Raw genomic sequence first — 23024 nt, forward strand, 5'->3', positions numbered from 1 at the left:
CGGGCTGAGCGCCGGGCCTCGTTGGTCTGTGAGGGGGGGCGGTGCGGAGGCCTTGTCCCGTCCGTCTCCAGCCAGCCTCCTCCGCTGGTAGCCGCCCTTGCGGGGCCGGGCTCGGCTCCGGGGTGTGCAGGGGCCGGCCGGCGCCTCGGGGGCCGCCTCAGTGCCAGCCCGCCCCGGGGAGGGGCTCTTCCGCGGCGCCCCGGCCGCGCTGTGCTGCCGCACGTCCGCGGAGCCCGCTGCTGTGCCTCGCCGCGGCCTCGCCGTGCCGGAGCCCCTCGGCCGGTCAGAGGTGAGCCGTGCCCCAGCTGTCTGTCGGCGGAGGGTGGCGGGGGTCAGCGGGGCGGGCAGCTCTCCAAACCGCGGCCCTTCGCAGGTGCTGTTGCACTCCGGAGCGGCGCCTGGTGTCCTTCGGTAACTTCATCGTTCGCCGCTCAGGAGCGGAGCCGTGCGTCTCCCCGCGCGGGTACCTCACCGTCGCTTCGGTTTGAAAGTGGCCGAGGGTCAGTCCCCCGATATGGGGAGGCAGAAGAGTGTTTTTTAATGTCGCTGTTGAGGGTGTTGTGTCGTCTGGGCAAGTTCTGCGAATGCTGTGAGGATTGCTTTTATGCCGTCTGTGCTCAATTGTGGCCTTGTATAGAGGCCTCCGGGGCAGCAAATGCGGAGCTAAAGAAATACTCTCAGCTTTTTCCCTTGTTGTGTTTAGCTGTAAAACCTCTTAAGGTTTAAGTGACATCGCAGTGGAAGCAGTTTGTTTCGATGCCAGCAGGGTACAAAACAGGCTTGCAGCTTTCATGTTTGACACTGTAGTGTCCTAATGGAAGGAATGAAGGGATGAGAAGCTTCCTCTTAAACCTGGAAGTGTGTATGTCTACGTGTGGCTGTTGGACTTGAGTGTGACCGCATGTCACAGTCAAGTACACAGTCAGCTGTGTACTTTGGAAGCTGTCAGAAGGGTTCACAAGTTGCGTCTGAACAGTTGCATTAAGTTTCTGCTGCAAAGAGCTGAGTGCTTGTGCGGCAACAGGATCTCTAGGAAACTCCTCTTTTCACGGGTAATATGCCAAGTTTAGTCCTAGAAACAATCACACAGTAGCATCATATCTGAATGTGTTAATTCAGTAGATAACTCGGTTTTATTTCTAATTCCATTCCCGGTGCAAGTCAGAGTACGTATTGCTTCTTGTGTGTGCCCAGGTTTACACCTTTACTGCCCTTGGAAGTTAAGATGAGTGGATGGGGGAACAAATAGGATCCTCTGAACACCTGAACAGGTTGAACTTCTTCAAGCATACAACAGCATTCTTTTTAACTGCTTTTTTTTTTTAAACAGGCTAAAATCATTATTGGGTTTCATCTCAGTCAAATGTATCAGCTATGCAGGTAGAATAAAACTAATGGCCCTGTGTCAGTCCTGGATGATAAAACATCTACCTGCTTGATTAATTCCTGTTTAACTTCATTAAGAAATTCAGGCCACTTTAATCCAACAGAGCTCTGAATCTTAGCAATGAGGTTTTCTTACTAAAACCAGAAAAGTTAATGAACATACTTAATTAAAGTTGCTTAACTGTGTGTGGACTAGAGAACTTATAAAAATTACCAAGTTAAATTTGATTCCTTCCAAGAAGGGTATATACTGAAATCTGAATTATGTTTTGTATTCAGAAGGAGGAGACAAGAACAGGAGAAAGGAAGAGTCTGAATATAGCTCCAGACCATGGCGGCACGCTGGAAAAGAATCCTGATGATTTTTGTAGCAGCTCAAGTACTCGTTGTGGTAAATGCCTTCGAGGAAGAGGATGTACCTGAAGAATGGGTCCTTCTCCATGTTGTTCAGGGTCAGATTGGAGCAGGCAACTACAGCTATTTGAGACTAAATCATGAGGGAAAGATCGTGCTTCAGATGCGGAGTTTAAAAGGTGATGCAGACTTGTACGTATCTGACATGACACTTCACCCCAGCTTTGACGAGTACGAGTTACAGTCTGTAACCTGTGGCCAGGATGTTGTCCACGTACCGGCGCACTTCCGCCGCCCAGTGGGAATAGGGATTTATGGCCACCCCTCTCACTTGGAGAGCGAGTTTGAAATGAAAGTGTACTATGATCGGACAGTTGTACAGTACCCATCTGGTGAGGCTTCTTACAACCCTGAGGAGATGGAGGCCAACCAGAAATACTCACAGTCTACAGAAGATGAGTCTCAGGACGAGGAGTCTGTTTTCTGGACTATACTGATTGGAATCTTGAAATTAATACTTGAAATTCTTTTTTAAATTGACGCACACTGGGCTAAGTCACATTTCAGCCTGTGAAATTGAACATGAATGACTTGCTGTGATATTTAATACACTTTGTAATGGTTCCTGAAGAGGTATTCAGGTTATTTTTCCTAAACCATAAAGGAAGTGGGGGAAAAAGCCATATTTAATTTTATATTGTAAATCCTCCCTCCCCTATACATAAAATGAGCAGTGAGTACAGTATTTGCAGTGTTCTTCAGAGATCAGGGCTTAAAAACAAATGTACAGTTGGGATCTTGTTAACTTTGAACAGGTGCTTAGGAAAATCAACTCTGATTCAGTATTTTCTATTCTTTTTATAAAGAAAAGTAAAATTAAGTGCTGTACTTCAGGGCCACTCTCAATCTAGTGCATGGTTAAAAATAAAATCTACTTCTGAGCAAGGATCTCCAGTATAATTAGCAATGAGGCTTGAGTACATTGAAGCTGAGGAGCCGAGGGCGAAGGGAGGAAAAACCTCTCAATCGTCTAGGGGGATAGATGATCTGTATTTTGCCTGCTTGTGCTCTACATCATGCCAAGCAGAGATCTGTCCAGTCACTCATCACTTCTGCAAAGCCACCACCCAAACTGAATGCGTGTCACTTCTCTGCTGTCACTGTGAGCTGTCAGCTGTTGTTGTCAGTAGGGTGGTTTTGTTCCTCCTTAAAAGCGATGCACTGTAAGGTATCTTGAACTTGGGAGGTGTTTTCTTACACCTCCCCTGATAGCTTGTTGTGATTGATTGTTTGGTTTTCTTTTTTTAGAACATCTTTATGAATAAGTCATGAGCTTGCAAAGAAAACTTCTGCTGAGTGTGCAGTCGGCTGTAAGAAGGTCAGGCTGTGCCCACTCTTTGTTGAAAATCGGTTTTGCCAGGAATAGTTTTTGCCTTGGTTGAGTCTTTCAGAATAACCAGTTGCTATGCAAATAGTGGGTATTGAAGTTGCTCTGTAATTTTCTCTTCACAGAGCTTACTGATGAGTGCACTGAGATAAACAAGTACATTACTATAACTTTATGCAAACGGTGCATGTACAATTTAAATTTCATTACCAAAAGCCTTCTCTTTTTGAGTGGGAATTTGATTTGTCTGTCTCTATCCAGACATCCGACAGGATGGGATTAGTGATTTGTATCACAAAAAAAAGTCATTATATAGACAAAATTAAGAGTTTATTTGGTAAAAAGCTAAAAAAAAAAAAAACACAACACCAAAAAGAAGTGGTATTGTTCCTCTTAGAGTGGTTGGTTAAATAGCACCAAAGTATTACTTCAGTTTGTGCAGTTTTGGACAGCAAGGTTTTGGGGGTTTTAGCCCTCCTTGCTGGTTTTCCCCCTTCTTCCTCCTCTTCTTGGTACGGGAGAGTCTTTCTGACAACAATCACAAATCCAGCGACCTAAGAAAAGAAAGTTATCAATTATTGGGAAACTTTGTTACTCACCCGCCTAGTTATGCACCTTTCACCACTCTTTATCAGTGCTCATCTGTTGGCAGTACTTCCTTCAGTGTAAACAGCCAGTGCTTTGCTTTGAAATGCAAACACCTTTGGAGAAGGTGCTGAAAGCAGTGTGTGCAGTGTGCCCTCCCTTGTGGATTCTTGATGTGCAACAACTGGCTACACCGATCTGTGGACCTCAGGAAGCTCCAGCACTGCTAAGGAGGTGGATTATTAGGAAAGAACCTGATGAACGATGCTTCGCGTTTGTGGATTGTTTTGACGTGAATGACCCATGGCCCAAGGTGAATGAACAGCAGCTGGGGAGCATTGCTCTCCTGCTGCAGGTATGCGGTCCTGTTCCTCAAACCAGTGCCTGTTATTTGAGCGCAGTCAGGCAGCAGAGACAACTGCTGGCAGGGCTTCATTACTAGACCTTGTACTGAAAATTACTGACCCTCAAAAAAGGGTTGAGCAAAGAGCAGAAGTATTTAACTGTTTGTATTACAGCAGCTGCAATCATAAGGGCTGCTTTGGTAATTTCATTGTCTAGCAGGCGTATAATCTGTTTCGTTTAGATTCTGTCCTTACGTCAGCCTGAAATGGGCCACAGAACCTATACTAAGGTGACAGCTAGTGCCAGTGCTTCCCAAAATGGGAATGTACCACATATTTGGAGCACTGTACTTACAGGGGATTCTGTTGCTGCACAACTCACAGCCACTGTGCACTTATTCATGAATTTACTTACCATAGATTTAGTATTACACAAAAAGCAACAGTACCACCAGTTATTTTCTTTACACTGCCTTGAGCTGGCTAGCTGATAACAAATGACCAAGTAATTTTAAGGTACAGGCTGCCTGACATCTAGGTACTGCATTCCAGCTTTGATGTTTAAGAAAAAAAGGAAGGAATGGGTTTAAAAAGATGTTTACAAATACTAAATTGAGTGTACTTTTTAATTTAGAAACTGACGTGATAGCACAAACACTTTGTTAATGTGAAAGCTATACTTCAGCAATATGCAGCAATACAGCCTTTTTACAGGTTTCTTTTATGAAGAGAGGTAATTATTCTCAGTATTCTGTGGATTTGGGGGAAAAAAAACCCTAGTTCTGAGTGAGTCTGTTTGGATTCTGTTGTACAAGCCAATTCTATTTCCTATACAGGAATGGCCAGGTTAAACTGCACAACCAAATATACCAAAATAAAGCTTATTAAAAAAAATTGTATCCTATGGTGTGCTTTCCTACAGCACTTCTCACTCCTACTGTTCACGTTTGTTTTAAACTATTCTTTCAAAAGCAAAGTGTATATTAACTCTGACAGAGAAAGCCCAGAACTCCAAGAAGGTGGGAACAATTATTACCTGAAGGGATGGCATGAAGTCCCACACAGAAAGTGTGGTAACCACGGTCACATACATCACAGAACATCATTTCTTCTTCATGGTGAGGTTGCCCGCATATAATGCATGTTTTACACTCCATACATTGCCAAGGGTAAGTCTTAATCATAGCAACAAGCTCCGGGGTCATATCAAGGCAAGAAGGGTGGCCTAGATTAAAACCAGTATTATTACTTCTATGTCTGAAATGAAATTTAAAATTAGTTAGAATGTTTGCTTTTACAGAAGCTGAATCTTGGCTCACCTCCTGGTGAGATCCCACAGCACACCCAATGTGCTGGTGCATGTAATGTTAAACAGATGGAGTCTTTAACGAAGGACAGAAAAGGCAGCTGAACCGTTGAAACGCAAGCCTAGTACACTAAGTATTTCCACAAACAGATCTGACAAACAGACTCCCTTAGGAATCCACTTAGTGTATGCAGATACTTACCGCTGTTGTCACACTGGGAGCAATGTATAAGAGCTTCAGCTTTTCCTTTCTTGTTGGACTCCTTACCCTTCAGACAAATCCCACATATAGCATTTGGAATGACCTTTGGCTGGAAGGGTAGAAGAGGGCTATAAATTCGTTCCACAAGAATTGACAGATTTAACAGGAAATGTCATAGAACTCCTTAACTCTTAAAATCAATTAAATATCTGTTAGGGTGTGTGAAACTTAAAACAGGACAATCATTGACAAGCAGAGGCACTGAAAAAAAATGCAGGTTAACTACGTAAGATTTTGCATTTGGCACATGTGGCAACTTATACGTAGATCAGATTGGAGCAAAAGCATGTACCTGCTGCTTCCTATGAATTCATCAGCTAACATTCTCCTCAGTGTAAATAAACTGTGACAGAGGATGAAATTGTCAGTCATTTTTTTTCCAATAGAGGATACTCCTGCAGATTTCCCATTTATGGAGGAAATAAAATTTTCCATTTGCAATACATCTGTCCCTGAATATACAAAAATAATTACAAAATCAGTAAACTTTATTTTTCTTTAATTTCAAAATACCTGGTTAGCTCTGCTGCACACAGCTGCCTGTTTTACCATTCTATCTCGTATCCAGCCATAACTGTGGTTAAGAAACACAGCCTTGTATTTAACTAGTTTTACATTCATCATCTGTCTAAATTATCACCTGGAGTGTATCTGGGTTCCTGAGATCCATTTAGAAGGTAAGAGAAATAGCAGGCTGCTACAGTGAGCAACAGCTGTGTACATATTCTGTGTGCCAACCCAAGAGATACACCAGTGGGAGTTTAAAATCCCAATGAGGACAAGGCAGGAGTAAGGCATTGCAAGTTTCTGAAACGTTTCAGTAGTTCTGTTGTTCAGCTCTGCCCCTACATGAGATCAATGAGAAATGTTTAAAATTAACACTGTACTCACTGGTGTTAAACAGTGGTGTTAAAACCCAATGTTGCTGCAAAGATGTAGCTAACAGAGTTCAAGGCACAACCTGGTCTCAAAGGAGCTAAACGGCTTGTCAGTAACCAAGAGTTCCAGTCAACTACTAACCATGTGTGGGAAGATGAATGAGGTTTAATTTTAAAATAAATTTTAGAAGCAAAACCAAATAACTATGTGCGTATCTATATATATATTCATATATATACATATATAAAATCAGTGAGATCTTCTGCACTACAACTTATCTGAGTGTGCCTATATCCCCAGACAGTTTTTCTAGCACCTAGCAAGATAATTAGCATCTTGACTCATGTTTAGAGCAGTCACTTTGAGTTCTCGGAAGTTTTCATCCTGCTTCTGAAGTTAAAACATGGCTACAGTGTGCTTCAAATTGTCTGAAGCAGTTTATTTACGAAACCAGCACAACACACCAGATGTTTATAGGTGACTTCCTTCAAAAGATGACAGAGGCATTTATGCAGACTTTTTTTGCTTATTTATTTTAAAAAAGCAGAGTCAACCTGTTTTATACATAATTATAATAAAACAATAAGAAAAGTCTAACATTCACAAATGTCTCTACAAAATAATAAATATAATGAAAGCAATACTACACAAACTCCTTTATGGTTTACTATGTGTCCTACATGTATACCTTTATACCCTGCTCCTCACAACAAAAGTGGCACATGCTTAAACCTTGTCAGTGTTGCAGCATTTACCCTTCCATTGATTAGGCTAAATTCTAATTTTATTGTGTTTTTATCTATTTCTAAGTAAACCAAGCCTTTCTAGAATATCAAGTGCACTTTTCTAATCAGACTTCTAGTTTGTCACGGATTTATATCTGACTGCCTTTAATACACAGCAGCGTACTCCCTGGTAATCAGGAAAGCTAAAGTGAGTTGCTTTTCAGTCACTGTTAACCTGCGTTAAGTGTATGTGGAGTCAACACTCTGATACACAGAACTCCCAAGTTAGACACTAATATAGATGCATTTACCAACAGTGCTTCCATCTAGGTCTTACTTCACTAAATTGTGTTCATTAGAAATTGTGCATGTTGGGGGGGTGAGAATCACAGCCTATTAACAATAAAGTTTCAACAGAATGGAAGTATTTTTACAAAAACGAAAAAATTTAAAAGAATGCAAGACTATTCACATTTCAAATCAGTTCAAGTTCTACCACCATAAATGGCTTTTAGAAACACTATGAACAAAGTCTATAAAATCCAGATGCGAAGTTACAATATCCCATCTGATTAAACTTTGCTTTCTACATCCTCATCTCATTGGGATAAGGAATGGAGAGGGAATGAATGCAGAGTCAAAGTGACCACTGCCTGCTCTGTAAGTTTTTGCTTCCATGATGCTGTGCTGCAGCTCTCAAAGTAAGCATTCCGACTACACCACTTTTAGAAGGTCCTATTCAGAATGCAAAGCGTTCCATTTTCATATATAGTGACCTGAAACAGAATTGTTGTAAAATATAGTTTCTAAATACATTTCAGTTTTATGTGCAAAATATCTCCTGTACTTTCAACAGTACCCTGTGTGTGCAATTGTAGTAGCAAGTACTGCAGCAACAAAGACTCGCTACCTGTAACATGATAAAAATGTAAAACATGCTAGCCGTTCTTTGTTAAAGAACTGACAATAAAAATGCCTCTGTATAAAATACATTATTCTTTTACTCAAAAATAACTCAGTGGAAATGTGTGAATTCTATAATACTTATAAACGTGGCTATAACTATACATTTGCATGTTGATGCCATAGCAATTATCCTTCAATTTTAACTACATGTAATGAAAAATTACTGTCCTACAAAAATAGTCAAATATTAGAGAACAATACAGAAGTATTACAAAGATTTAGAGTTCATAGGGATGACATTTTAAATGAGTTAAGCCTTCAGCTCAAAGTGCCTTAACATTTAGACATGTTTGGTGTATCAGTATCTGGTGCTTTTATGACTAACAAACAAAAAACTTTGTGTTTTACCAGTTAAAACAGCTCACGTGATTGGGATTACTGAAAGCATTCAAACGTTCCCACAAACAAGAAAGCCAATTCTCTCACCCTCCCAAAACAACATCACCACCTCTGACTTACCAACAGCCTGATGGCTGCTGCGGGTCAGGCATGCCACAGTGCAAGATGTGGCACTGTACATTTACAGTAACACCTTGTTACTGTAACACTAATACAGCCACTGATTTTAAACCAATAAGCAACTGCTACCAGATCACATTTTCAAAATGCAATGCTGTATGCTACCATTGCTCTTCTACAATTAGAAGTTCAGAACCTTACAGGAAGCTCTGCTCCACCAGTTCTCTCTCTGTGCTTTCCTAATGTCAATTAAACACACTGGACTAATCAAGCACTCTGACATCTCACAGCTAAGTGAAACTTCTGTAACAAACCAGTGGCACACAGTCTCTAATGTCAAGTTAAACAAAGCTAAAAAATAATTTCAAGCTCCATCTTTGGATTTCATGTTCATGGGAATATTGGTATGCACTGTGTCTACAACAATTTGGAAAGTCACATATAAAAAAATATACATATGGTACCACAGTCTAAATCTCCATTTTCACATATTTCTGAGTAAGTTCTGGGAAAGAGAAAACACAGCTGGTGCTTTCTCTTGTACAGATATCCTATGTGGAGAAAATTTATCAGAGCTGTCCAATTCTTGCTGGAAATTAGCTTCTTAACGTAAGTGACAGTTTACTTCAACTGGTAAATACAGACAGTAAATATTTATGAACATCAAATGCAAGCCATCAACACCTTGCTTTTGCTAAGACAGTTTCTCCATATGCATGATCCTTTCCCTGACAAAGGTGTTCATTGTCTCATAACCTCTCTTAACAAGCACTCCTGATTGCTAAATACTAAACCCTATCTTAATGTAGTGTTTTAGCTCTTACAAGTTTAGTCCTGCTCCCATGTAAGTCAACAGAAAATTCTCATTCCTTTCAGTGGAACCAAACTAGGCACTAATGTGCTTTGAAAGTGTTACATTATATTCATACATTACATATATTCAGGTCCTCCCTTAATATGCAGAAAAACAACACATAAATAATGCATGTCAATTCCCACTTCCTCTGAAAATTATTATTTTATCTTAATTTTTGAAATTATTATACAATAATACTGAAGATTTGGGCCCTACGTTTGGCAACCACCTCTTGACAGCTGAAATGTCTTAACATCCTCACCAAGTCTTTAGCTTGGATATAAGCATATTGCCCACAAACGTTTCTACATAGTGTGAACTACATAAAAAGCTATTTTCCATATACTGTTAAAGTGGTTATGTAGTGTTGCCTATACAACTGTAGTAAGCTTCTTGCCTTCCATGCTATACATAGCAACATCTCAGGATGAAAGGCTGTATTTAAAAGGAACATCGTAACAATATGTTCAGCCACATAGCTGCACTTTACAGCACTGATCTCTTGGTATGCTGCCATACTAAATAGTAGAAAAAAATATGATGGATACTGAATGGTAGTTTTGAACTGGCAAGTAATTTTGACTGTTACGTTAAGGCAGACAGAAAGATGCAGAGTTCCAGTGATAAAACCGCAATGAATTTTTCTGATGTTACTGCCTGGGAATCTGAGAAATACACAGAAACAGAGGCCACTGTATAGCTAGGGTAAAGGAAAGGCCCACATGAAATAAAAGTAAAAAGGAAGTAAGGAAGCAAACAGGTGGAGCGCACAAGAGAGCAGCTAGCGAAGTACAGCAAGCAGAAGTTCCATATTATTTTAAAAACGTGTATTTCAGGGAGAGGCTGGTCAGTAAAGAAGTTCCATCAGGGGCTTTTTTCTTCTACCTTGTACCCAGGAACTGATTTGGACAATACAGAACGTTTGGAACCATCTTTTCTTGGAGTAGCACTTTTGTCTCTTGTTTTTTGTCTTCCCTGAAAAGAATCCTCCTGGTTCTCTGTGGCGCAATCACCTTCAGATACATTGCCAGACGAATTGTCCTATAATAAAAATACCATAGCTATTTTTTTTATTTTTTGGATAGACAGACAAGTCCTCCTTTGCCCCTTAGAGCCAACTAAGGTAAGAGAAGGATACATCTTTCCTTCTGCAAAAGCACAGGGTACATTATAATCTAGAACACCTTTGCTTATAACCTTCATTATCTATTTTTTCTTATGCTGAGAGACTGGCATCAGCAGTACCAGTCATGTTTTCCAGTTGGTCTTGATAACAGAGTGGGAGCACATTAGTATAGTTCTTTGAACCGTTTTCCTTTAAAAGTCAGCAAGAAAACAACTGTATGTGAGATACCGTTTTCAATGTAAAGGGCCAGCAAAAAGTTAAAAGTGCCCTTGCCATGCATTTAAGTGTACTAAAAAATAGCACTGCTTTGAATTAAACATGTGAAGGTTTTTTCTGCCACCCTCATCTACTATTTTCACCAGGAGCAATCTAAATATTTAATTTGGATTGCAGCAGAACAGTGCCATCAAAGGCAAAACACAATAGAATTTATGAATATATGCTGCAGTTAAAGCTTTTTTGCTGTCGTCGTTTTGAGGAATGAGGAGGCAAGAAAGAGGGGCTTGAAAGAGGTTCAAAGAAGGTAAAAGATCAATGTAAGCATAATTAATAGCAGCAGCACAAGATTTTTTTCAGAAAAGCGTTAACAAAGGCCTCCAAGAAGCTCCAGAAGAAAGCAATATAATTAATAACATTGATTACAATAAAAACCAAGAGGCCAAATAACAATGGTACCCTACAGTAAAAAGCACTCTATATAAACATAACAGTAGTCAGCCTATGTCCCAGAGCTTAAAATCAAAACAGACAAAAGAGACACAGGGCAAAGGGAGGAGTATAATACAAAAGTAAGCGAACTCTGTGGCAGGAAGAAGTGGTATGTTTCATCATTATTTTAGGGGGTTATTTATGACAGGCCTGTTAAAACACTACAGAACAGGCAAACTGCCACCTGACTCCAACAATGGGGAGGGTGAAAGGAAAAAGCATAAAGCATATTGTAGGACTCACCAGAGAGATCTGAGGAATGGTAGGGAGCCCAAAACTGAGGCCTGACAGCTGCCCACTTCTGTGTTCAACAGATATTTTTCCCAAACAGTATGCCCCAATGACTAGCAAAGAACCCCTGCTCCCATAGTCAAACCACACTCCACAGGAATCTCATTTCAAATTTTCCCTATGCTTTTCCAACACAAGCACATTTTCCCTTCTGCACTATCACCAAAAACTGTGAGTTTCTTTGAAAAATGAGAACACAGTCTGTGTGGTCCAGTTACTATTCTTTACCACTAGGGGAATGGAAGTTAAAGGAAAAGGGAACTAGGAAGAAATGGTTAAAGACCAACTGTAAAAAAGCTGGAATGTAATGAAATAAAAATTTTGAGTTGACATTTAGCTTGCTAAGTTTGTATGATCCTTTCTCCACAAAATGCAAGCAGAAAGGGTGTATTAATACTGATCTCACTTTTGTTAGCCTACAAGCAGACCATTTCTTTTTCAGTTACGAGTATCTTATGAATATTCAAACAAAATAAACGTTTATATGGCAAAATTTAGCACTAAATACACCCACCATCTAAAATGTTTGTGAACTGAACCAGAAACTGTTCAATGCACCCGTGACTTTATGTTCTATTTCTCTTAAAACTAGGGTTAACTTTCTGGAAAATGGTTTTCACCAACATACTAACTGTACCGACAGACCAATGGTTCAGTTGTACTCAGACAGCTCATCTGAAGCTCAGCTGCTCTTAAGCATTTAAAACACTGCCAAGGTATGCATGTGAAAGTTTCCCTTAACTTCCAGCAACAGTTAATTCGGCATTTGCATACACAGAGAGAATACAAGCATCTTTTTAAAGATGTGTTGTAAAGCAAAAAAACTAGTGCTTTTCACCTTGTTTTTGAATTGGAATAAAGTATCTGTTTCTGTATTGAATACTTCCTGCTTCTACTTCACAAGAAGAAAAATTCCTCAGACTTTAGCGACAGATTCTGGGGGACTTGAATAGCAAAATATACTGTGGCCTGAACTACAAGGCTCATTCCCCTCAGAAATGCCAGCAACTTCCCACTGAGGAAAAAGGCATAGCAGAGCTGGAGTTGGGAAGGCTTTTCAAGATTTCTTTAAAAAGAACAGAGAAAGGGCCTGAAATTTCAAGTATCTGTTCAATTTACTTTAAAACGGATCAAAACAGAAAGCTGGAGAGCAATGTTACAAAAATAAAAAGAAGCACTAAAAACAGGGAGTACACTTTTAATTTATGATTCTCCTTCATTTTGCAAATGTTAAAGATTCTACTGAACCTAACAAAAGTGAAGGGAAAGGATTTTCCTGTTGAAGAATACTTTCAATTTGTCTCACCGAATTGCCTTTGGTTTTCCGTTTCTCATCCCCTCGTCCTTCTTCTGCATCATCTGAATCTCCATCACTGTCTAACGCAGGCAGCTCTGGATCCAAAGGAGGTTCGTAAAGAGCTGTGTTTAATGGCAAGTAACGAAGTTCATCTGGAGAGTATCTAAAGTTAATAGACAAATTTAATTCATGTGTACTTTATACATTAATGTTACGTCACACAGCGTACAAGGACTTCAATGAAAAAGAGCAAGAAAAGCTCCCTTTTTTGTAGGGAAGCATGTAAAAACATGCAATTCTGAAAACAAAGGAAACATTAATTTCTCCTTCCAAACGTGGTACCCTATAGTACTTGTCTTCTTTGTATAGCAGGTATTTTTGGAATGCAGGAAGAGTATCTCTGCAATATTCCAAACCTACATAATCATAAAAGGCCACAGACGACCTAAAAATTTTTAACCAATCCATATTTCTATGCCCAACAATACACTTTATTTATAAATGTAGTGTCCATATAGCACATGCACAACAGTTCTAGCACAGGGCACATGAACAGCTAGGGTCCAAAGCAAAGGAGGTAAAGAATACAGCTATACATCCAAGTTCCTTGATTACTGAAGGAGAATAAAAAGTGCATATAAAAATACAATTTCAGAAGACTGAAGACCTAATCACATTGCTTATAACCAGATACAGTTTAACAGGTGTAACATACTTCTTTTTTTAACCTGAGATACTAAGAAAAAATTGAAAGTCCTCTTATTATTAAGGACAGACATTGTAAGGAATAGGATATTATTTTAATGCATATTTTGAAAAGTTGTGTCCTTCATTAACAAGGATAAGCAGATCCACTTGCAGCTTGTGTGAAATAAGTAAGATATTTAATCTTTAATTCAGAATTAAATTCAAACTCTTTAATTCAATTAATTTAATAAAATGTAAGTCCTTCAGAATGTCCTGTAACATGCAAATTTGTGGTGGTCTGTATGCACACACACTGGAATAAGCAAGGCATTTACAGATAAAGAGTTTCTCTCAAGAAAACCGTGCAGGTACAGGATGAGTACTGTCTCTGTTGTATGGATGGTAAGACTTAGGGAACAATTTTCAAATCAGTGAGTATTTCTCAAATGGGATCATACCACTGGAAAAGTCTTAAATTTGTGTAGACAGTCAGGTCCGCATTTTTCGCAAAATACAAGATCCAACTAGTGATACCCTTCTCACCCACTTACATTAAACTCAGCCCACAAGAACAATCAGGGTGTTTTTTTTTTAATTAAGAATTTTGTAAAGAAGGACAGCAAGACTGTCACACAGAAAACACAATTACAAGCCAGCATTACAAAATTCTGACATAGTAACATTAACCGTAGCACTCATGCAGATGATCAGTAAACACATGAGGGTGGCAAAAATGAAATCAGTGCCTCCTCTTACCACAGTAAAATCTGAGTAGGCCACATTCCAGGCACTGCAACACATCAGCAGGGATATACCCCTTGCAACTAGCACTGTTTTGTTGACAGTTCTTGTCACACTATGCATCTCTTAGACTAGCAAGTGTCTCAAACATAAAAATTCAAAACCTCACAGGAAATACATTCAAATGTTTTCTATTTACTAGATGCAGAGAAAACAGATCAGTGCAACAGAATCAGCAGTTAGGATTCTTTTAAAATACCTTTTGTAGTACTCCTGGAACTGGCCGGGTATGAGAGCCACTGGATAAGGACTAACCTTTGTTCTCTCTGTAGGTAAGATTTTATATTTTCCTTGAGGCACCTGGATAATCTGTATTGTTTAAGACAAAACAAAGACATTTTTGTTTCACACACAAACTTTTGAGCCTTCTTCACCATCTTGCCCCCAAACATTTTTTAACTAGTCAGTTTTATTGAATTGCAACAGCTACCCAAGCTCTCCCATGGGAAATTAATTCATTAAAATGGTTAGAGATCCCACTCACAAAATAGTACCACAGTTTAAATCCAATCACTGAGTATCTAGTGAACTGAAAAATTATCAGTTAAGACTACTTCTAATAATATATTACATAAAATAGTTTGAAAATTAAAATTTGAATTGAAATTGAAACAATACAATTGAATTTCAATACAATTGAAACTGTAAACATTACTTTTGTGACTGGCATCTTTAGCATGAATTAACATTGTTGGTCCATACTGGCAGCAAGCAGCAAGAACACATCCATCTAATTCTGAAACCAGATTGCAGCATTAAAAAAATACCACTAATAATAAAAATATATGGAAAGGAGAAGCCTACACAGACGTCTTCTTTCCCTTAGAAAGAAATTAACTATCCACTATCTTGTCTCTAACATGGGTCAGTACCAAAAAAACATAATAGACTGACATGTAACAATTTGCACTGAGAAGATTTTCACTGTCTTCACATGAGCAGGACAGTCCTGCTTCAAAATGGCAGCTAATTTTTTTTTAAACAGGGCACTGAAACATTAAATCTATCTAATACAAAAATCATATAGCACCTAACAAAAACAAAGGCATAATATTGCAGACTCTTAGGGCATATATAGTTTACTTTTTTTCCTAGGTATTGTTTAGGCAAAATTTTGAAGGTATTCCAAAACAGAATTAGCCATTCATACGAATAGATAAAATAGTAACAGAAGCTTCTTAGTTACCTAAGCCTCCCTCTTTAAGTTTTGTACTACCAGTAGATGACAACAAAGTTACACTGAAACTTTTAAAGCTTCCCAAGACAAATGTTTTCAGGTTAAAAGAAAAATATAAAAACTTCACATTAAATGTACTTGAAATTATTGCTTTTAGCTGTATTACCCATTTAACAGCAAAGCTGTTTAAGTCCCTACATGACTGAAATAAGACTAATCAAAACCCTTGACAATAACAGTTAAAAATGGTATGAAAACCAACTTAACCTTAAACAAGCAAGGAGACACCTATTAAGATTGATAAGAAATTTAAATCTGCCTACATGTGTCTGTAAATCAAAATAGGCTCTACGTTCTTCCATCCGCTCCCGGTTTAAATTGCTGTTGAATTCCGCAGCTTTCTTGGCAGCTTTTTTAATGTATTCTGGAACTTTGCTGGCTTCTACTTTCTGTGTGTTCTGCTGCTGCATTTGCTGGAATAAAAACAATTTTATCAATTCACATATATTTCACTATCAGCCTGAGAACAGCCTTTTCTTACACTGCACATGTTACAGATCTAGTTAATTTATATGCTAGCTACTTACAGAGTACTCTTTATAATGATCTGTTATTCGCTGACGCTCTTTCTCTTGCAGTATAACAGAATACTCAGCATGTTTGGCAGGATATTCTTTAATCATAAGGTCAATTACTTCATCACTACGCAAAGCTGTTAGACCTAAAATAGATAAAAGCAATAATGATGCTATCTGGCAAAACTATCTGTAGGTTATTTATATCTCACAATGATCAGCTTAACTTTTTGAGCAGCTAGAAACAACAACCTGCTGTGCACAGTACTTCTCTCTCTCTAAAGTAGAAGTGAACTTGTGCCATTTAGCTCTCAAGGCTGATTAGGGGTTTGCTTCTACCCAATGAGTCAAGACTCATTTGTTCCTTACAGTTACAGACCCCTGAACACTGACTCAGACAGCTACTGAATTCCTGTGTGAGGCAGAACCTTAGTTCTAAGCGGGACCTGGTGAAATGGAACATAGCTTTCATTTCCAATATTGGTGAAATCTTAAGTTTCATTAACTTGCAGAACCTTAACTGAAATTAAGAGGTTTAGATAATCTCTACATACAAATCAAGGAAGAATCAGTGTGAGGGTAATTCAGAGCAGCAAACCACACACAGACTTCTGACTCCAAAGTAAATCATTTGAAGTTCAGAAAGCAAAATGCCTCAGTTTGCAGCTACAATGCACAACTCCTTTAAAGGTTCAAACACAACTATTCTCTCATCATTAACTATAGAATGGAGGATGACTTATGTTACTACCACCAATTATAAATATAACCTTAAAAAAATAGGGATAGTTAACTCAGCACACATCTCTACTGAATATACGAGGCAGGATACAGCATTTTACTTCTATTGATAAAGATCAGACACTGTTCTTTCACACATGTTTAAGTTAAAGAAAAAAAATAATGAAGAGGGCTGGCAGAAGAGACATAAAGGTGGTATTCCAAAGACTGTCAGTATATAAAATGACACTGCATTTACACAGACCCATGAATTACAGAAAAAAGATGTGACAGGCACCATTCAATCTCTAACATGCTCCAAGGCATGTGTACTAGCAGAGGAAGAAGAAAATACTTCAAGCTCTTTCAATATATGCCAAATCAATGGGATCATTCAATTTCAAGTACATTAAAGTGCTTTAATACACACCCTTCTAACTTCAAACATATAAACTGTACCATGTAAGATACACTAATATTTGCTGGGTTCCAACTAACTCAACAAAACAAGACTGATGCACTTTTCAATTTGAAAAATTAATGGTGTTCTCTTTTCTAGAAAAAGGTTCTAGAAGTTAATTTCCAACACAGAAGGGATTTTTCTTAGTAATTAAAATAGATCCAAAACTTATTTCTTATAATAAGATTGGAACCCTGATACCCTGTGGCCAATTCATGCAAATTAATAATAATTCAGTTTTCATTTCAAAATTTGTTTTCATTTAAGAGTGATGCAATTCTTTACCAAACTGAATCACATTTTCAGTGTGTCATATTTTTAATACGCTAAGAAGGAATCTAACAATTTGTTTTCTTACCTAGTGTGCACTGAGTCTCTGTGATAACATTTAGTTCTCTGAGGTAGAGTTTCTCCTTGTGAGATAGATCTCGTCTTTCTAAATCTCCAAAGAAAACAAAAGAGAACAGTAAAAATGTATGAAGGTACTCAAACTCACCCATAAGCAGGGTCAAAGTATTTTGACAATTTTATTTCTAGGCCATGAAAGTCTGTATTATATTACTATTTCTACAAACATGTAAATCTTGTAAATTAATCTTAAATTAAGCTTGTACTGTAGGGACATGGTCAATTTTTCTGAGTACCCTGCCCGTTGTTATGATTTCAAGAAATACCAAAGAAACCTGACCCATGAGCTCAGACACGAAAAACATTATCAAGTACTGACAGTATTTTTTCTTTTAATATGCCTCTTAGAAATAAGCTCCATGACAGAAGTACCAGATTTGACAATTCTGAATAATGAAGGCTCAAATCCTAGAATGTCCCCATCTAACTGTTGCCACAATTCAGAAAACAGAGATATAGCTATGTAGTAAGAAATCACCAAAGGATTACTTAAAAATGAAACTGAGGTCAGTTTTCAAAAGACACTTGCTGATTTAACCCCCAAATCAGACTTGTTTACAGATTTTCAGCTGCAATACCAAGAAATCTTAAATTATTTGGAAAACCATGGGATACATTTTCAATATGCCAGTAACAAATTATAAAATAGAAATACCAATATAAATAATTCAGGGTCTTTTTAATCAGTTGGCTCATGCTACATAGTCAAAGAGACACAGATTACATCCAAAATACACAAAGATTTTTTTAGAAGAAAAGCTTCAAAAATAAATACCTGGGTATTTTCTTTTAAAGGAAGTCACACCCAAATATTCACTGACTTGCTCCTGAAGCATATAGTATTCTCCTGTTTCATCTGGTGGCCACTTGTACTCTATCAAGTTTTCAGCAGGAAAATAGCTGTATCTAAGAGCAATGTAAGAACAAATCAAAGAATCCTTAAGAGGGCCACTTGTATTTCTAGAAATTCAGTAACTTATATTTATATGAAGTTGGACAAGCACTTTAGGACACTGCATCCTGTTCATCCACTTCAAAGTCACTTTGTTACACCCCACTTCACATGTATTTCTCCAAACCCGCATTCATCAATATGCTGAGGGACAGAATACAAAGGGATACCCATGATAGCAGACAGAAGACCAGGAAAAGCAGCTACTCAAGTGTCAAAATTAAGTTTAAAAATTATGTTATGTTTTAAAACATGTAAGCTGTGCCTCTGATTGTAAATTAGATGCAGCACATTCTGTGCTGTTTTACAATAAAATTTCTTAAAATATGCTGGGAGAAAAATACAGCTGGCTACTCACAGGACACTGCCTCAATTCAGAAAGATGTATGAAGAACAAGGGCAAGCAAAGGAGGAAGAACTAATTCTTATGCATATCAAACAATACAGTAAGACTAGCAATAAAAAAGTAGGAATTCTTAAAAAAAATTAAAAAATATTACCCAAGGTCTTGGCTAGAAGTTTCACAGCTCCGAGAACTGTCCCCTGAGCCCATGCGTCGTCTTTTGGACGGCTGGCTGCCATCATTGGAATTTTCTTCTGTGTCATCCTACAATGAAAATAAAGATGAACATTAAAGGAATTTAGAGTAATCAGCAGATAATGTAAAACATCAGAAAAAATTGTGAGGCAATCCAGATTTTAAATATACCTGAACTACCAAGCTACTGAATAACGCTCTTCACTAACAACTCATAGGACAGTTTATGTAGCAAATTATTCTTAGCTATGAACTACCTGTATGACACAGGGTGGCACAGAAGGAGGATTTGGTAGTTTCTCACCTGTGGTGTAGGTGGAGCACTGAACAGACAGAGCTGTAGCTCTGACAACCAAGTTCACTGCTCTTGATGTAAACTACCTTGGCATTAGCACAGCCAGACAGCTGTAGACACAGCATACTTCCCTCACTTATGATTGTTAGAGACAAGACCGATTCACCTAATCAGACTAGCTCACAAAAGCAAGGGCAGAGCAAAACCACCAAGCCTTTGCTGAGAGCTGATACTCACAAAATCAAGGAAAATATTATGGAGGCACAGTTAAAATTAAAGGACTAGTACACAGTTCACAAAAAGATATGATTACAGCAAGCAGCAAAGACTTGTCTTTTGTGAGGAAACTATAAATAACAAAAAAAAAAAGTTGTATTGCAACAGATATAGAAGCTATTACAGGCAAACATTTAGAATTTAACTTACAGATGTCACTACTCAGATTTCATGAGATCTATATAAAGAAAGAATAAAATGACAACAAAACAAGGAGTTCTGTAAAATCAAGCAGACCAGGATTCAGTTGATGATTCTGTGTTTTTTACTGCTTTATTATCCAATAACGCTATACAACTCCTACCTACATTATCAATTCTCAAAGCATTTAGTGACTATAATTAAGAAACAGAAGGCAGAAGTGTTCAAGTGAATCACTGGTTGTAACCAGTAGTAGAGCCAAGAACAAGATAGCTCTCTAGGTAATCGAAACTCTGAGTGGAGCGCTATGGAAGAGTCACATTTTGTACCTTCTGAGAAAAGTTTAAGAAAGAATTAACATACCAGAAATAAATGGATGAAGCCAAACTATACACACTTATTAAGTAACAATTATTAGGTCTACCTTAGCTAATGTCTTCATTCTAGTACATTTTACATACTACTTGAAATATAACTTAAAAAGATTACAGCAAAAGAGAATATATTACTTTTGATAAGTACATTTCAAAGTACTATAACCAAGACAGGACCCAGGCTTTTGTTTCCTGTATTTTTAGTTTATTTAATGTTTTTCGCATTTTTTCTTTCTTGTGGACTAGCAATAATGCATTTCATAAGTATCTTTCATACAACAAAAAAAACTGAAACACAACTTAATAAAGCTATACTTAAATAATCAGGTAAGTAGCATCTCCCCCAGCATCACTACTAGCACTATTTCCCAATATTGTTGGGAATACCTTGTATAAACCCAACCAGACAAACCAAGCAGCCATCTTCAATTAAAACAGTATAGCACCACGGTAACTTGTGACACAGCTATGCCTCATCAGTAGTTCATACCTACTTCCCCCACAGAACATGAATGTATGCCTAACGTTTTCAACCGAGATAAAAACTTGAGCAGGGCCAAAGCCAAGTTTTGCTATACCAAAGCTACCGAGAAACTTCAAAACATCTTTAAAAGACAGAACTCGACAATAAAGAGGAAGTGCCTCACATCAGTTTCTGCTTTTGCTTTGAAATTTTATTAAATCCAGTACTGTTAAAAATGTGTACATCCACACCACAGGGAACAGCAGTGTCCTCCATTTCCACTTTCGGTTTCTCATTCGCTGAAAACGTCAGCAAACTCTATCACACAGGCTCACAAATTAAAACGCTCCCGGAAATGAGGCAGCTTCTTGCAGAGGACTTTGCAGAAAGAAGTGAAAACATTTGCACTGCGGTCTAAGAAACACACACTGTACTTCAACCACTGCTACTGTAAACAAGATTAGTAATGAGGGAAGGTCTGTGACTTTCTTAGCATCGAAAGTCAAACATTGGTAAAAAAGGCCTCTTCTTCCCCTGAAAGCGCATGTTTCTGTTAGTCCTTACAAAACAAGGTTACATTACGCATTCCTGGTACGCCTATCAATTACAAGATCTACGTAACGATGCCTTATTATGCAATGGGAAAGCCTGAATGACCAAGATGTCTTTCAAAAAGTAACTGCCCACCCGCACCCGAGCAGCAAGTGCTCGGCGCCACAAACCCTACCGCTGCCTGGAAAGCGCGGGTGCGACTCCGCGGGCCTGCACACGGGAGCCTGCCACTAGACACAAACTTTGCTGGGCGCCGCACCCGGGAAGGCGCCTCAGGACTTTGAGCGAGGCTCCGGGCACCCAGCGGGGCCTTCCCCCCACCAGCCTGGATCCAAAGCGCAAGTTCGGAGCGGAGGCCGCCAACCCGCCGCCCAGATCCCCTGGGAGGCGTGAGGTGAACCCAAGGAGGGGGTCACGGAGTTCGCGCGAGGGTAATGGGGCGCAGCCCAGGCCTCCCGCCGAAGCGGATGCTACACCACAGCCCCAGGCCTCCGCGCCGAGCCCGCAGACCCGCGGCCGCCACATGCTCTCACCTTGAGGGACTGTGCGCCTGGCGTAGCCGGGTCGCTGTCGCAAAGGCGCGGGGACAGGACGGCCGCCATGACCGCCGCGGGGCCCGCCGGCGGCTGAGCGAGGAGAAGCGCCGCCGCCCCGCGCCCCGGCCTCGCGCCGCGCCCGGCTCCGCCCCCCCTTCCCCTGCGGGGGGTGGCAACGGCCCCTACCGGCCAGCTCGCGCACGAGCGCGACGGCTCTCGCAGCTCCTGCTCCGCCCCCCTCCGGGCGGCCCGCGGCGACCCCGGCCCGCGCCGCCGGACCGGCAGCCGGCCCGGGCCAACGCCGCCGCGCGGGCCCAGCGCCGGGGCGCCGCCGCCCGTGATGCTGATGGTGGTGGTGCTGCTGCTGCTGCCGCCGCCGCCTCCGCCGCTGCCGCGCCCTCCTCCTCCTCCTGCCGCCGCTCGGGCGGCCGCGCGGCCCGGCCGCGAGCGCGGAGCCGAGCCGCCCCGGTATCGCTTGGGCAGCAGCGCGGGGCGAAGGGGCAGCATCCCCCCGCGATGGTGAGCGCCAGGCGCCGCTGCTGACCGGCACGGGAGCTGGCAAGCGGCAGGGCTGGGCTGCTCCGCCGCCAGGCTCCCGTCTCCGGGAACGTCAGCCGGGGACGAGCTACGTTTGTGAACCATCAGCCCCCGCAGGAGGGGGGCACGGGGGGCGGGGGGCGCGCTCGCCCCTGCGAGGAAGGCGCTCGCAGCCGGCCCCGCCGCTGCGCGGAAGCGCCGAACCAGCTGCGCGCCGGGCGGCGCCTCGTCCCGCTCCCGCCGCAGTGGCGGGGCGAAGGCGGAGCACGGACACCACCACCTCCCACCCGCCAGCAAAGACCCCCGTCCTGTCGCCGCCGCCTATTGCGCGCGCACGCGCCGGGCACCGTGGCCGCGCACGGGCCCCCGCTCCGACGAACAAAGCGCGAAGCCGCTCCCCAGCCGCAGCCCCCACGGGCTCTCTTCGCCCACCCAGCGAAACACCGCCCGCACCTCGGGCCGGTCCCCCTCCCATCGCTTTCTGCCCATATGCGGCCAAACCCGAGCAGGCCAAGGGACACTCAGAAGCACCACAGCCCACTGGTGCTCGAACACGCTCACTTGCGGCTGCCCACAATACAAGGGATGTGGAAAAGGCAGT

At 40.7% G+C, this 23024-nt stretch overlaps 2 protein-coding genes across 4 annotated transcripts; one reads left to right on the plus strand and one right to left on the minus strand.

Annotated features, from left to right (window-relative positions):
• The first annotated feature begins 135 nt into the window (after positions 1-135).
• CUNH6orf120 (chromosome unknown C6orf120 homolog) lies at positions 136-3495 on the plus strand. The gene is made up of 2 exons (XM_057406972.1): positions 136-289; positions 1666-3495. Exon 2 carries the CDS (start codon positions 1718-1720, stop codon positions 2273-2275), a length of 558 nt encoding a protein of 185 aa, XP_057262955.1. The 5' UTR covers positions 136-289; positions 1666-1717; the 3' UTR covers positions 2276-3495.
• Positions 3496-3592: 97 nt separating this feature from the next.
• Positions 3593-22543, minus strand: PHF10 (PHD finger protein 10). Of its 3 annotated transcripts, none has more exons than XM_057406968.1 (12): positions 21884-22543; positions 19212-19318; positions 18535-18665; positions 17710-17793; positions 16184-16317; positions 15920-16069; positions 14619-14728; positions 12941-13094; positions 10395-10550; positions 5565-5673; positions 5093-5281; positions 3593-3681 (listed from the first exon to the last, which is right to left on the minus strand). In XM_057406968.1, exons 1-12 carry the CDS (start codon positions 22526-22528, stop codon positions 3596-3598), a joined length of 2055 nt encoding a protein of 684 aa, XP_057262951.1. In that variant the 5' UTR covers positions 22529-22543; the 3' UTR covers positions 3593-3595. The 3 variants fall into 3 exon arrangements, with proteins under 3 accessions (XP_057262951.1, XP_057262953.1, XP_057262952.1); XM_057406970.1 differs by having other exon boundaries at positions 17710-17787; positions 21884-22062; XM_057406969.1 differs by lacking the exon at positions 10395-10550.
• Between the last annotated feature and the right edge of the window lie 481 nt (positions 22544-23024).

This window comes from Pezoporus wallicus, unplaced genomic scaffold (genome assembly GCF_028554395.1).
Source record: "Pezoporus wallicus isolate ANWC-B61680 ecotype Strahan unplaced genomic scaffold, APGP_CSIRO_Pwel_v1 scaffold_6362, whole genome shotgun sequence".
Lineage (NCBI taxonomy): Eukaryota > Metazoa > Chordata > Aves > Psittaciformes > Psittacidae > Pezoporus > Pezoporus wallicus.